Source organism: Caloenas nicobarica, chromosome 9, assembly GCF_036013445.1.
Source record: "Caloenas nicobarica isolate bCalNic1 chromosome 9, bCalNic1.hap1, whole genome shotgun sequence".
NCBI lineage: Eukaryota > Metazoa > Chordata > Aves > Columbiformes > Columbidae > Caloenas > Caloenas nicobarica.
In genome coordinates this window covers 22,800,081-22,814,613 of record NC_088253.1, presented here as the reverse complement: position 1 = coordinate 22,814,613, position 14,533 = coordinate 22,800,081, and the positions used below count along the sequence as shown (strand labels likewise).

Below are 14,533 nucleotides of genomic sequence, written 5' to 3'. Positions count from 1 at the left end.
TCCTTGACTTGGGAGTATTTCAATAGTATTTTTAATTATCTTCCATGTCCTCGTTTGCACCTGAGATTTCTTTCTGGATTCAAAAGTTTGGTTGTATAACGTGCTCGTTTAACATGACATAACCTTTTCAACACTATGGAGTACCAGCATACAGGATTTTTTTCCCTAAAGTTGGATTTTTAATTTTTTTTTTTCCTGCTTTGTTTTCCTTTACAGGTAACAGCTACTTCCTAATGGTTCCCTTTTATTTTTCAATCAAGGAAGTCTGTATTCACATTACAAAAGAAGAATAGCACCAGTAACTGCATAGTAAAAAGCGGATACCTATAGAGCCACTAACTCGATACAGTAAGATAGTTTAGAAGTGATACCGTTGAGGGCACTCGGACAGTACCGGTTTGGTGCGGTAAATTGGCACAGTTTTGTCGTTGCGCAAAAAAACCAAACAACAAAACAAAAAACAAAACCCCCCACAAACAAAAAGAAAACACACACACAGAGACAAAAAAGAAAAAAAAAGCAAACCAAACCAAAACCAAAACCCAACCCTAAAAAATCAGAGTTTTTCACAAGTGTCAAGGTGCAGTTTGCTCGCGGTGGCGGCTCTTCTCCGGTTACATCGTCTACAGTGGTCACAGAATGGCAGCCGGTTCGTTATTCTCTTGACGATGTAGAAATAAATTCATAGGGATGGCTGTCAAAATATAGGAAACTCAATTCTTAATTTAATTTTTTTTTTAAATTGTATCATCTCTTAGGCCAGCTCCCAATTAAATGAATTGTATGGGATTATTTGTGCAAAATCTTAAAAAAAAAAAATTTGCTTTCTACAGTGTGCTGCACCTTATGAATAAGACGTCTATGGAATGAAGTTCATCTCTTCAAGTACTTTGTACAAAGATAACACAGACACAGTCTCAAAAGGGTCTGAGATTTGCAAGTATCCTTGTAACCTCAGCACTTCTGCAATAAAGCAATTGCTCTTGACGATTCAGTCTGCCCAAAGCGATTATAATTTCAGTTCATGAAAATCATCAGCAACATCAAAGTTCTAGCATTTGCATGATAAATCAGGTGAATTAAAGTAGATTAGTAGACACAAAGCAAACTATTTCACAGAGGCTGCAGTGCAAGTTCATTTAAGCTAGACAGAGAAATCATGCTACACAAACGAATTGAATGCTTTGATAATTTTTACCCTTGCAAACCCCATGAAAGCAGCTGAGGATCACCATAAGTCACTTCCATAAATTACTCTGAAGTATCTCGTCTTAAAGGAATTTTAAAGCTAGTTAATTTTTGCCCAAAGAGTTGGCTTAGCAGGTTGTTCTGGGACTCGGCGGTGTGGTAGGTGGCCGAGCCGCCCGGCTTGGCACCCCGGGCAGCGCGTGGGCCGTGCAAGGGACCTCGCGGTGATGGCGATGGCCCCTTGGCCAACACTTGGTGGAAGCTCTTCCCCAGAATGGCCTTCCTGCGCTTCATGTCCCCGTTGGCATGGCGGAGCTCCCCCTTCTTCTGGTTGAAAGTGTCCAGGACCATCTTCTTCAGTTGGGTGCCTGGTTTGGGTTTGGGTACCAGTTTGTTGCAGTGCGCCTCCCTCTTCCCGGAGGAGAGGGCAGAAGATTCGGTGTTGCTCCAGCCAGCGCGTTTGAGCTCGCTGGCACTCTCGCTCCTCCCCGGACACAATGTCCGGGCTTTTTTCTTCTTCCCATCTCCCTCTAAGTTCTCCCGGGAGCCAGAGCTGCTCCGGTGGCCTGAGGACTTGTGTTCTTTCCATCTCTTGGGATGAAGCTTGCCGGCAGCTTTGCTGGGCTCCACATGGCCGTGTCTCATGGCATTACTTGTCGCCTCACCTCTGGGGTGGTGGCTGGTGGATTTGCTTGGGTTGACACCTTGGTCCTTGGCGCTAGCGCTGCTGTCCTTGGCGTTGGCCTCGGGAACGGCCTTCTCCTTCCCCAGACCAGGTTGCTGACCATCCTCGGTGCTGTCGCCAGGGCTGTCCATGACAGGAGCAGCCCCACCGCTGGGTTGGCTACTCGTGGTCTTCTTCTGCAGGGCTGAATCTTTGGAAACTCTGTTCAGCGTGGGTGAAGCTGTCTTGTCCTTCAGGGGCAGGGAGTGGTGGGCAGCTTCTGGAGACGTGGCTTTAGACGCACCTTCCCAAGAAGAGGCGTTGCTGGCACTGGGGTTACCCCACCTGTGGGTCTCCTTGGCTGGTGGAGCCTCTGTCTGGGGGGAAGGAAGTTCCGAGACCTTCTCAGCAAGCTGGAGAAATGGGATCCCATCCATGGTGTGGGTGGCTGCACTGGGATTTTCCAGGACACCTGCTGTGTATTTGTCTTTGTTACCTACGCTTGTTCTTTTACAGGCATCAGTGTAGCCACGTTTCTCGGTGAGGTGTGGAGGAGAGAGTTTTTGGTCTGTGGTCTGGTTACAAGCCAACCCAGCAAGGTCAATGGTGAACTCAGGTGAGTCCAAGAAAGGAAGTGGTTTCCCATCAAACGCTCCTTTCTCCAGCTCCTCAATAGACAGGGCAGTGATATGGCTGAGCTCCGGACCGCTCGCCATGGCCTGTGGCAAAGATGGGGAGAGGCAGGGTGGTGGAGGAAGGGTATCAAATTGGGATTTGTCCATCTCTGCCAGGAGGTCAGAGAAGTCACTCACCACGTCTTCTGTTTTCACGGAGGGTTGGGGTGCTCCTGGGTCAGTGGGTGCTGTAGGGAAGGAGTCAGTGGGAGCTTGCAGGTTGGGCCTTGCAACCTCTACCAGCTGAAGGTCACTAGTGTGGTCCAGGTGGACCGGTGAGCTGCTGTGGTGAGCAACCTTCCTCTTCTTGCTTGGTGGCACACCCTCCCGGAGAGAGCTGTCCTCTTTCACCTTCTCCCTGCCTTCTCTGCAGGCAACGCCAGGTCTCATGACCCCTCTGAATTTGAAAGTCTTGTTGCTTCCCACCAGGTGCTTCTCCATGTGCCGGTCGTACTGCTCTTTCTTGGAGAAGGTGTAGTTGCACATGCTGCAGATGAAGGACTTCTTGATAACGTGCATGACGTCTGCACAGAGCTCGCATGCGTACAGGGTGGTGTGCTTGATCTCCTGCTCCTCTACTATCCCATGCTCCTGGCTGAGGTGGTTTCGAAGCTCTTTGGGCTCCTGGTAGAACATTGGACACTTGTGGCACAAGTAAATCTTCTGTAAACTGTGCACAACCAAATGCCGCTGGAGCTTGAAGGGTTTGGGAAACTGTTTGCCACAGTGATGACAGTCCCTGGAAGGATCCTTGCAGTCTGGGTGCATGGGGACAGATTTTGGAGTGCCTTCGCTTTTTGCCATGTGCTCTGGAGATGGACTGGCAGATGTTTTAGAGGAGCTGGGTGCAGGTGGCTTCACCTTGACATTACTTTCCAAGGGGTCTTTCATCGCCTTGGCCTCCTGTTCAATGGGCAGATCCTTGGGGCTCTTGCTCTCTCTGCTAATCCCATGCTTGCTGCTGGGGTCGGCATGCCGGGAGGACCTGCTGGGCTTCCGATACATGATAGTGTTGAGGAAATGGGTGACAGCAGCATTGTCCTCACCGAAGCAGGCTGGCAGGCCCATCACGGACTTCTGCGCTTGCCCCTTGCGAGCAAACTGGGTGGCGTGTTCTCGGAGGTGCTCGTTGTACATCCAGACGTCTGAGATCTCCTTCAGGCACATCCCACAAGCCCACAGACCAGCTTTGTTTTTGGCGTGCTTCTCCTTCAGATGGTCCCTCAGCTGCTCCCGGGAGCTGAATTTGCGCTGGACACACATGTAGCAGGTAGGTGGAGGGGAAGGGTTATGGGAGAGCTTGTGGAAGTCCAGCTCCCCCAAAGTTAGGAACCACTGGAAGCAGACTTTGCATTTGTACTGCTTGTCTTTGGCCTTGATGGTTATCTCACCGCGGTTTTTCCCTACCTTCCCATCTTCCAGCTTACTTCTGTGCTTGCTGTGCTGGCCCGGCTTCAGCTTGAAATTCATGGCATTGTCCTCCCCATGGTCAGGAAGATCTTCACAAGGGCTGAAGAAGCATATGTCTCTCATTTTCAGCTTTGCGTTCAGCATCTCGATGTTGATGGTATGAAATTCGGGAGAGTCTGAATCTTCATTAGCCTTGCCATCGTAGGGCTCCTCCACCAGGTCGGGGGGCTCGGAGCTCGCTTCTCTGAGCAAGCGCTCGTCCTCAAGGTCCATCAGAGGCTCAAACATGTCCTCGGCAGAGAGGCTTTCTCCCTCCTTCTCCAGACTCCCCCAGATGTTCAAGTTGGGGACATTGTCCACTTGGCCATTTTGGCACAAAAAGGTTAGCATGTTGTCTTCCAGGTCTATGTCCTCCTTCCCTTGGTCAGTCTTCTCGCTGTCCAACCTCAGCTCAGTGCTTTTAGATCCATTGGGAGCAGCATCTCTGCTCTTGGCCTTGCTGCCGTGACACATGTTTAGCATTAAGGCGTCATCGACAGAGATGGTTTCGTATTCACAAGGGTCGTCCCTGGTGACACAAAAAGGGCTGGTTTCGCTGAGGTCAGAAGCCAATCGGATCGTGAAGAGGTCGATGGCACCTGCTGGCTGGAGGTTCACCTCAGTGACAGGCTTGGGTTTCTTGCTGCGCTTCCCATACACCCGTGTGCACCTTCTCCGGACAAACTGGTCATCCCGTGGGAAGAGCTGGGAGAATGTGGAGTCATCGTCAAACAAGCTCTGGAGGTCTGAGGTGGCCGTGCTCTCCATGCGGTGCTCTCTGCCTGGTGGTGTGTCTGCCTTTGCCCATCGCTTTGGCTCTGCAGGAGGGCTGGTCCCTGGTGTGGTCTGCAGAGCGCCTTGCTCAGGAACCTTCTGGGTGGTTTCCAAACCACCTGTCTGCACCAGCAGACCTCCTTCAGCAGGAGCTGTGGGACCCTGTGGGGCATCGCTCTGGTTCCCAGGGCTGCTGCCTGCTGCAGGACTGTCTCCTGCCTCAGCATCTACCTCCCCTGTGCCGTCGCCACCACGATGCTGCTCTTTTTCTACCTTGCCCAATCCCTTCTCCACCTGCTTCACAAACCCACTAATCCGTTTTTTGCAAGCCTGGATGTCTTCCCTTCCATTTGGATATTCCACCTCCCTGGAAGAGGCAACTGTGCCTGTTACTGATTCCTTGCTGACCATCTCCTTTGAAGACACCATCCCGTTGCCCATGTCGTCTGCAAGCTCAGCTGTACAAGGGGACTGTTTAGCTTTTTGAGAGTGCTGGGATGAGTTGGACCTATTTTGTTCCTCTGTGGAGATGCAACCACCTGGCTCACGCAAGCCCTCTAGGACCCTGGGCAGACTGGAGATGAGTTCAGCAGGGGGAGAACCTGCGTTCTTCTCCAGCTCACATGGACCATCAGACTCATTTCTACTGGGAAATACCTTTGCTTTCCTTCTTCTCACTTTCCTGTTTAGCTTCTTTTCAGAATTGCTGTTCACTTCTCCAGGATCTTTGCTTTGGCTCCTTCTGCCCTTTTCTCCCTTCCCGGCTTGCTGTCCCAGGTCCAGCTTCCCAGCCGCCGCCTCACCTGCTCCCCTTGTCTCCGAGCGCGGTCCCTTTGCCTTCATCTCCTTCTGCAGAACCTGTGTGCGGTGCAGCTCCTGGGACATCTCGAAGGAGATGACGCTGAGGTCGCTGAGCACTCTGCTGACCACTTCTTGCATCTGCGTGTTGGGCTCTTTCTCCAGGTCTGGGCGGATTTTCTTGAGGATGTGGTCAACGTTGGTGGTTGGCATCTGTGAAATGCAGGTTTTCTCTTGGACCGAAGTCTTCAGGCTCCTCCTGGGCACCTTTTGGGCTGCTTTCGGTGTCCTGTCTGCAGGAATCAAAGTGGACCTGGGAGTCTTGCTGGGCTGTGGTACGCTACCGTTCTTCACCTGGTGCTTGACAGCTTTGTGCCTGGTCAGGCCAGGCTTGGACCGGAAAGAAGCTGAACAAATGTCACAGGTCACCGGGAGCCCGTTTGGCTTCTTTTCTTTGTGAAGTTCATTTTGGGAAGGGTTTGGAGTCCTGTTACACGTGCTGCCCTCTCCTTGGCCCACATTGTTTAAGACACAACTCCCGGCTTCTCCAGCCCCATGGCTTTTGGGTTTCTCCCCTTTTAAACTCTTTTCTCCACTCTCTGTGGTTTTGGAAAGACCAAGTCTCACCTCTGCTGCCTCTGAAAACTCGTGGCCATTTAATTCAGCAGGACCAAGATCTCCAGTTCTTGTAAGACCTTTGCTGACAGCAGCTGGCGCCCGCTGAACAACAAAACCACTGGACAAGGCCTCTGTTTCACTTTGATGCTTATGTCCATCATCAGAGCAGCTTTCAAGGTTCTTCTCTTGATTCAGGTTTATCTCTCCTTCTCTGATCGGCAGAAGATCTGTCGCGGTCTGGGTTGGGTAATCTTGGGTTTCCAGAGGAATGGAGTTAACTACTATATCCGTGATGGTGCATGCTTGATTTTCTTTAAAATGAGAGGTTGACGGCACAGCACTGGTGCTTTCAGGTACCTCTTTCCCAACACCCTTTTGGCTGAAAGGCGGTGAGTAGGGAAGAGAGCTGTCCTTCCCATGTGGTTTCTGGGGATCATCCATCTCCAAGACAGAGCCCCCCAGACCATTAGCACGCAGCAGAGTGTAGGGTCTTGCTGTCCCTTCTCTTTCAGGTGGTCCATAGCTACCCAAAACGTCAGGGAGGTGACGGTGACCGTCCTCGACCACCTCCGTGGGCACAGCCCCACAGTGATGCAGCGAGGGAGGGAATGTGGGTGGTCTTTTCCATGTCTCTTGCTCTACCAGGTCCATGGTGGGGTGAGGGCTGCGATGGCTGTTGGCCTCGGGAGGACACCTCTTCATGACAAACGAACTTGATGCATTAAGCAGGGACACGCCGTATTCCTTCTCAACTGAGAGCTGAGTGCCGAAGTTGGGGACCTCTCCTCCCCCAGCCCCATCACCTTGCAAGCATTTGGGGCGAGAAAAATTGGTCACCAAGGGCACGCTGGCCAGCGATTCGCCCGTGTAGTGACAGTCATTGAGGGACAAGTTCTTGCCATTTCCTTCCCTGGGAACCTTTGCATTGACTGCTCCAGCACTTATCTCCGGCACCAAGTGGTGATCCTGGTGGAAATCCTCCTCGGAGGGACTGGTGGGACTGGTGGGATCACTGTGCAGGGGCTGTGTCCCCTGTCCCACCTCATTCCTTTCCAGCCTTTCTGCTGCTGCACTGCCCAGCGTCTCTTTCTCAAGCAAACTATGGCGTAAATGGGATTGCTCGTGTTTTTTAAATGCCAAGGTCACTTTGTTTTTATCTTGCTCCTGCTCTTCCACAAGTTGATCAGCTTTCTTTTCTTGTCCTGGCAGTTGGGTCACCGCTGTGTTTTTGAGTGGCGAGAGGTCATTACACTCTTGGGAAACACCATCTGCATGGATATTAATGTCATTCAGCTCCATGTGTTCATTTGCTAAGTGCTGCAGCTCCATTACATTATTTTGCAGCTCTGGCTTCGCAAATGTGGATTGTTTTGCACGGTAAGAGCCCGTTGCACCCAATGACTCCAGCTGCTCGCACCCACCAGTGAAAAGCACAGCCTCTTTTGCTGGGGCAGCAATATTTTCCGTCTTGCCTCCAATGGGGACATCCCCCTCCCCTTGGGCAGGGCAGAAGGTCTGAGTTTCCCCTTCCAAGGGACCACCGTTCTCCTCTTTCTGCTCCGGCTGGACGTGGGCTGTGGCAGAGGGCTGGCTGGGAGCGAGCAGCATGGGGAAGCACGGCATCAACAACTCCTCCTCGTTGCTCTTCACCGTTCGGGCAACGAAGAGCTGGAGCTGCTGCAGAGGGTTGGCAGCTGTCTCCGGGGATGCCAATGACTGTCGGGAGCCGCAGTCCGTCTCCTTGGGCAGACTCAGCATATCAAACAGCAGAACTTTTTGTTTGCTGGCTTTGTCGCCATGTCCAGGATCTGGATAGGTGGTGGGGCTCTTCCTCTCTGCTTCTTCCATCAATGTAGACTCGCCACCATCCCCTTTGAAGTCCACGGTGCTTTTTGCCATTTTGGGTGACTTGGGCTTGCTTAAGGGTCTTTCTTCTGTATCTGGGACCTCTTTGATGTGAGGTGAAAATGGGAGATCCATGGCTGGGGTGGGACCTTGCTGAAAGCCAAATTCAGGTTTAGGGTTTGGAAGATGAGCATCAAACTTCTCCAGCTCTGCAGCATCAGTGAAGCCTTCATCCACTTTCCCTGGCACAGGGAAGGTCTCAGCATCGCGCTGGCATGGCAGGGATGGCAGGGGATCTTCGGTCGCTTCTGCTGCCTCCAGGGTCTTGGGGAACACGGTGACAACAGGGGGGCTTTTTGTCACAGGGTCTGTGTAGGCAGGAGCTTCTGTTCCATCTGGTGTGCATGAGCCAGGTAGGCTTTTGGATGAAGACCCATTTTCCATCTTTCCAGGGCCACTTTCCTCAGCAGCTGCAGTTCCCCGAAGCTGCTCGCCGCTGTCTTTGGAGCAGAAATGTCCCGTGGCAAGTGGAGCTGGGGGGCACATCCCTGTCTGCAGTGAACCCAGCTCCACCGGGCAGGGCCAGGGCTCCCGGGGGGTCTCATAGTCCCCATGGCTGCTCGTCACAACCGGCTTCTCACTCCCCAGCCTCTCCTCGACACACAGGCTTGAACTGCCCAGCTCATCTGCCAAAAACAGCCCTTTCTCCTGGCCCGTCTCTTGCTTGGCCGGCAGTGGTGGGAACTGCTCGGCCACTGGTCCTCGCAGATGGGCAGCGACGTCTTGCTCAGGTTTCTGAACGGCGACAGACGCCTCATTATCCAGCTTGCTGGTCTGCAGTTGACTCTCCAGCTCTGTGACTAATCGCTTGATCTCCAGCTCATCGTCTGATATGTTGTTCATAAAAGTCACGTTATAATCCGTTATCCTGTCTGGCAGCGGCAGGGAGAGTTGGCTGGTGGGGACAGGTCCTTCCTCAGGGAATTTCTTGGCTAGCGGCTTCTCCACCGAAAGGCTGTGGAACTGAGACATGTCTTCTGGCAGCATCGGAGTCACCTCCTCCATGAGGGACCACTCTTTCTCCGGCATGAACGGTGGATATGGTTGCTCAAATGGCAGTGGCTTGCTGGGGGCATTGGTAAATGTTGTCACATAACCGTCCTTGCTGGCAGAAACACTCTCATACAGTGGCGGATCGAACTCAGTGACAGGAAGCTCTGCAAATATCGAAGAGGAATCGAAGCTGAGAGGGGAGGAGACCTTGCCCTGTGGTGTTTCTGCAGCGTAGGGGGAGATGCTGGCATGCTTCTGCTCGAAGGAGCTGGTGTTGATGTCATCCCGGCATAAGTACATGTCATCCATGTGTGAGGAGCCCAAGGCTGGGGGCTTTGAGAAGAGATTGTCATCGTAGTGACCAGGAAGGCCTTTGGGATTGAAAAACGCGTTGTTGGTGCTGAGGTATGGCTCGGGTGCCTTGGCAGTGAGCATCATCCCCATGGCATCCCCCTCGTATGGGGCAACTGCCAAGGCACCTGACCCATGTGCCTTCAAGTATTTGATGCCTGTTTCCGAGTAGGCAGCACTCCCATTGCCAGGACCAGATTCGTTACTGCCCTGGGATGGAGCAATTAGCTCTTCTGCATGGTACTCCAGCACGCCATCCGTGAAAGGGGCAAACTGATGCCTCTGGTTGACTGTGGACACCTTGGGTGAGTCCTGAGCCTCCAGGCTGGGTTCTCCTGTCTCACCCTTGTGCTTTTCTGCTCCTTTGGGCTCTTCTGTCCTCTCCTTACAGCACAGCCCAATGGGGCTCCTGGCTGTGCTGCGCAGCTGCCTGTCCTGGGGCTGCAGTGACGGCTCCTCCTTTGCACCATCCATCACAGCAACATCTGGTTCAGCACTCGGATGGGTCTTGGAGTCAGCTAGCAAAGGTTTGGCTGAGCCCAACTGCCTGCTCCCCTTGGGAAAGTCCTCTTTGCTCTTCTGGCTCTTCTTTGGGCTCTTGTCCTCAGGAAGGCTGAGCGGAGCCCTTGGCACCCGTGCCGAGCCACCCGAGCGTCTCCTCCTCTGCACGCCTCGCTTCTCGCTGCCCGAGCTGGCACCATTGGCGCAGGGTGGGCTGGTGGCCATCTCGCTGGGCATGCTGTTGCTGTGGTTGCTGCCAGTAGATGACTGGCTGCTCTGTCTTCGGACTTTGGTGGCACAATCCTCCTTCTCAACAACCTCTTGGCTCAGGACCCCCTTGTGCTCCTGTGTCTCCCTTTTCTGACCGTCCCTTTTCCGGCTGTAGCTCCAGGCTGGATCTTTCTCTTTGGATCTCTCAGTTCTTCCTGGGCGTTTCTTGCTAAAGCTGTACTTGGTCCTCCCAGTGAATCCCGTGCCTTGCTTCTTCCGTCCCCGGACCTTGCTACACTCTGCTCCATCATCATCTGAGTCGGAGATGTACTCGTACTCCCGAAACCTGCCCTCCTTGGCACCTGGCACCAGCCTCTCAGCGACCTGGGGGAACGGTGCCTGCTTGCTGCTCTTCACCTGCAGTTTGTGGAGCTTGTTCTTCTGCTGCACAATCTTGTGAATGAGCTCCTTGCTCCATGTCCCGCTTCGGGGCTTCCGCTTCTTCATATCCTTCATGGAGAACCGAGGTGGCTTGGAGCTCTTGGTGTCAACACCTGGTCTCACCTCACTCTTTGTCGGAGGCTCCTGGCTGAGCTTCCTGAGATGTTTTTGGCTGGAGGTGGACTTGGAGGAGGTGGTGGCTGGTGGGACGCTGTTCTTCCTGCCTGCCCGCAACTTGGGCATCGTCTCTGCTCCCACCACCCCGGGATCCAGCTCCTGGGCTGCCAACCTCCGCGCCGCCCTCCCCTTGTGAAGGTGCTGCTTTCCTGCCCCTCTTTTCACCCGCTTCCCACCCGGGTGCTTGTCCTCATAAAAACAGCTGGCTTTGGGCTGGCCTGCTGCCTTCTCCTCTGCTGCTGCCTGCTTCGATTTGCTCTCTGAGGCCAGGGCTTCCTTCGCCTTGTGGGACATCCCACCGCTGGTCGCCTTCACACCCGTCAGCTCCTCGTCAGCAAACACGTCGATGAAGCTGCTGTCGATCTCTGGGTTATCTGACTGGTACCCCAGGCCGTTGAGGGCTTCGGTGATCAGGCTGTCCAGCTTGGCGTCGTCAATATCCAGGTCGGAGGCGGTGAGCGGCAGAGAGCTGGTGGCGAGGCCATTGAAGAGGCCGCCCTTCAGAGCATCTTCCTTGCCCTCGCTTTTGCTTTCCCCATCCAGCAAGAAGTCATCGCTCTTGTTTAATGCCAACAAATGCGCCTGGGGGTCTGGAGAAAGCCCCAGGCTGGGGGGCTTGGGGGGTTCTGTGGGGAGTGCTTTCCGCCCCTCGGCTGCCCGGGGAGCATCCTTGGCCTCGCCCTGGGGAGCAGCGGGGTGGGAGGCGCAGAACTGGCGGTGCTGGAGGAAGGAGGAGAGGTTGCTGTAGTTCTGGTCGCACTGTTTGCAGGTCAGGAGCACGTCCAGCTGGTCCAGGCTGGCACTGCTGAGCGAGTTGGCCAGTAAGTGATGAGAGGAGTACGGCGGTGGAGGCTGCTCCCCGTCCAGCCCATCCGAGCATCCTTTGGCCGCCTCCATGCCGGGTTTGTGGAATAGGCTTGCCGGGGCACATTTCAGGAGGTTGTCATCTTTCAGAGCATCAGGAGGGAAGTGGAAGGACTTCATGGAGTCCGGGTGGTGGTAATGAAGGGAGCTGGAGTTCAGGATGTCGGAGGGGTGGAAGGTTTTATTGCCATCCTTGGGATGGCAGGGGTGCTGGAAGAAGGGAGAGGGGGTCAGCGCTCGGGACATCTGGCTGTCTTCAAAACCAGGGTTGAGCGGGCTGCTGGACATGGGGGAGAGAGACGAACAGGTGCTGCCGCAGGTGGGGTTGGGGACAGGGGACGGTAGCGGGGACTCGCAAGGGGAGGCAGCCACCAAGGCTGACGCTGGCAGGACTAGCGCTGAGCCCGACGAGCTCCTTGAGGGAGGAGGAGGAGGACCTGCTTGACCCATGCTGTAGAAGAAGGCTTTGCTTCTTGAATCGCAGGCGGGAGACCCCGGTTCCTTCCCACTCTCGAAAGAAAAAGCGCCCGTTGAATTGGGGTCTCCCCTCTGGACCCCAACACTCTCTCCTGACAAGAGCTTTTTGCTGTGATACCCTGGAGAATTACTTACGGGGGGCCCTTTCTGGGCTTTCCCGCTCCCCTGCCACTCCGCTGTGCCCAGGGGGAAGGGGAGCTTCTGGCTGGTGACCTGTCTCGACAGCTCGAGCCTGTTTGCAGCGGGCATTGCAGAGGCGAGGTGTATTTGCTGCCAAGGCATCCTGGCATTTTTCTGCCTGTGCTGCCTCTGCTCGGGGCCAGACTGGCACTCGAATGAGAACTGGTTTCCAACAGGGTTCGAATAAGGTGCTGAATTCTGGTCCATGGGAGAAAACGCCTTAGTGGCACCTTCCCAAGCTTGCACAAGCCGGGGGTGGGTGGGTGCCGTAGTGGGAACGCTTGTCTCAAAAGGCACGGATCCTGTGCCGGCACTGCCCGCGGGGGAGCTGCAATAGGCTTTGCTCGGAAAGTGCACTTGGGAGAGAGAATTTGGTGGCATGTTCCTTCTCAGAGGGCTGCTCGGGACCAGCAGCCGCGGGCTGGGGACACTGTCTTTCGCTGAGGCTTGCCTCTTCCCGACTGGCTTTGGCATACTAGGCGAGTGTAAACTAGACGGAAAAACAGCTTGGTTTTCTTGGAAAGTGCTTGGGTTTTGGTCGATAGCACCAGATGACGAGAGAGCACCGTTGGGGTCGGCAGGATGCCGTGGCGGGCCGTGGTGCGGGGCCGGCGGCGGGTGCAGGAACGGTGGTGGCGGTGGTGGCGGTGGCACGGGCAAACCATAGAGCCTGCCCTCGGGGGACACGCTCTCGTAGGAGCCACCGCTCAGCACCTCCTCTTGCCACTCTCGGGAGGACGAGTGGAAGGTGAAGGTGCCGTGACCCAGCTGGCCAGCGGCCAGCCCCACGTCCAGGTACTCCTGGCTCCCCGCATCGCCGCGGTACGGCTCCTTCCCCGAGTCGTGCAGCAGCTGGAAGGGGTATTGACATGGCAAAATCCCCAGAGTGTGGCCACCGGTTTTACCACCCTCGGGGAAAGAGCTGGGCTTCTGCACCGTGATCCCGTAGCTAGCACCGGCAAAGCTCTTCTCTGGGGAGGGCCAGGACTCAGCCCCGTTGGCCTGAAACTCTAAATAATGTAGCTGCCCATTGGTGCCGGGGGTCTTGAGGGGGATGCTGGCAGGGGGCTGCCCTTTGGGGGCATGGGGGGGAGTGGGCTGTGAGGTATAGTTGGTGGAGGTACGGCCGGCGGCATCGGGGAAGCAGCGGCTGAAGCTGAGATCTTCTTGCCGGAGCTCGGCCTCGCGCTGCGGGATGCTGGGCACGTGGAAGCGGTAGCTGCCGGCCACGGGACCACGATTTGCCTCCGGCTTCTTTGGCGGGGTCACTTTCTGCTGTGGGTAGGCGATGCCGATGGTGGGGTTGGGCCGGGTGCCGGTGATGCTGAGCCGGTAAAGCTGCTGGTGGCCCCGCTCGCCCTTCCCCGAGCGCCGGCTGCGCTCACGGGCTCGTCCCTTCCCCGGGGGGGACTGGGGGCTGCCCTTGACCTCTCCCCAGGTGCTGTCATTGCCAAACTTGGGCTTATGGTGAAGGGACTTGAAGTCGATCTTCCCCACTTGCTGCGGCCGGATCACAGCTTCCCGCTGGCTGTGGGGCTCCTTGTCCTTGGGGACGGGGAAGGGGGATGTCCCCTCCCCGCCAAGCACCCTCCCGTCCTTCTCCTCGCATCCAAAGTCCTTCTCGGGGTCTTTGGGACCAGTCTCAGTATCACTGATGGTGTAAACATGCTGGGTCTCTCCAGTCATGATACCGAGGAGCGGGGAAAGGCTAAAAAGCCCCGTTTTCCTGTCCCGCTGCGAGCTGCCGTCCCTCCGTCATGGGCATGGTCCTCTGCTGGTGGGCACCGGGAGGGGGACAGGGGCAGCGGCTCCCCGGGGCGGCGAGGGGTCCCAAGCGCCGGTGGGGCTCTGCTGCATCCTTTCAGACCTGGAAAAATAGAGAAAGGGCGGCTGTCAGGCAGGGAGAGGACCAGCGGAGGGAGGGGGGATATTTTGGCCCTTTTTCTGGGTGCTGCAGTGGGGAGGGGGATGGAGGAAGGGGCAGCGCAGCCCCCCCCGAGCATCCCTGGGGTGAAACCTTCCAACTTTGGGCTCTTCAAAGGCTGCTCGGAGCGTTTCGCCTTTGGCAAAAGCTGCTGAGGGAGGCACTTTTTTTCCTCCCAGGGAAGCTATTTCTGGGTACTTCTTAGCAATATAAGCAGAAAAAAGATGACAGAAGAGCTCCACCTACGGATTAGCGGGAAGGGCTGTTGGGCTGGGCTGGGGGAATTGGCCTGGCAAGGGCTCCTGTGTCCCCACGTCCCCGTGTCCCAACTCCCACGGTCAGAGG

At 55.3% G+C, this 14,533-nt stretch overlaps 1 protein-coding gene across 1 annotated transcript; it reads right to left on the bottom strand.

Moving 5' to 3' along the window:
* Window positions 1–1,251: 1,251 nt before the first annotated feature.
* ZNF469 (zinc finger protein 469) lies at window positions 1,252–14,056 on the bottom strand. The gene has a single exon (XM_065640928.1). The coding sequence runs from the start codon at window positions 13,948–13,950 to the stop codon at window positions 1,252–1,254; it is 12,699 nt and encodes a 4,232-aa protein (XP_065497000.1). The 5' UTR covers window positions 13,951–14,056.
* Between the last annotated feature and the right edge of the window lie 477 nt (window positions 14,057–14,533).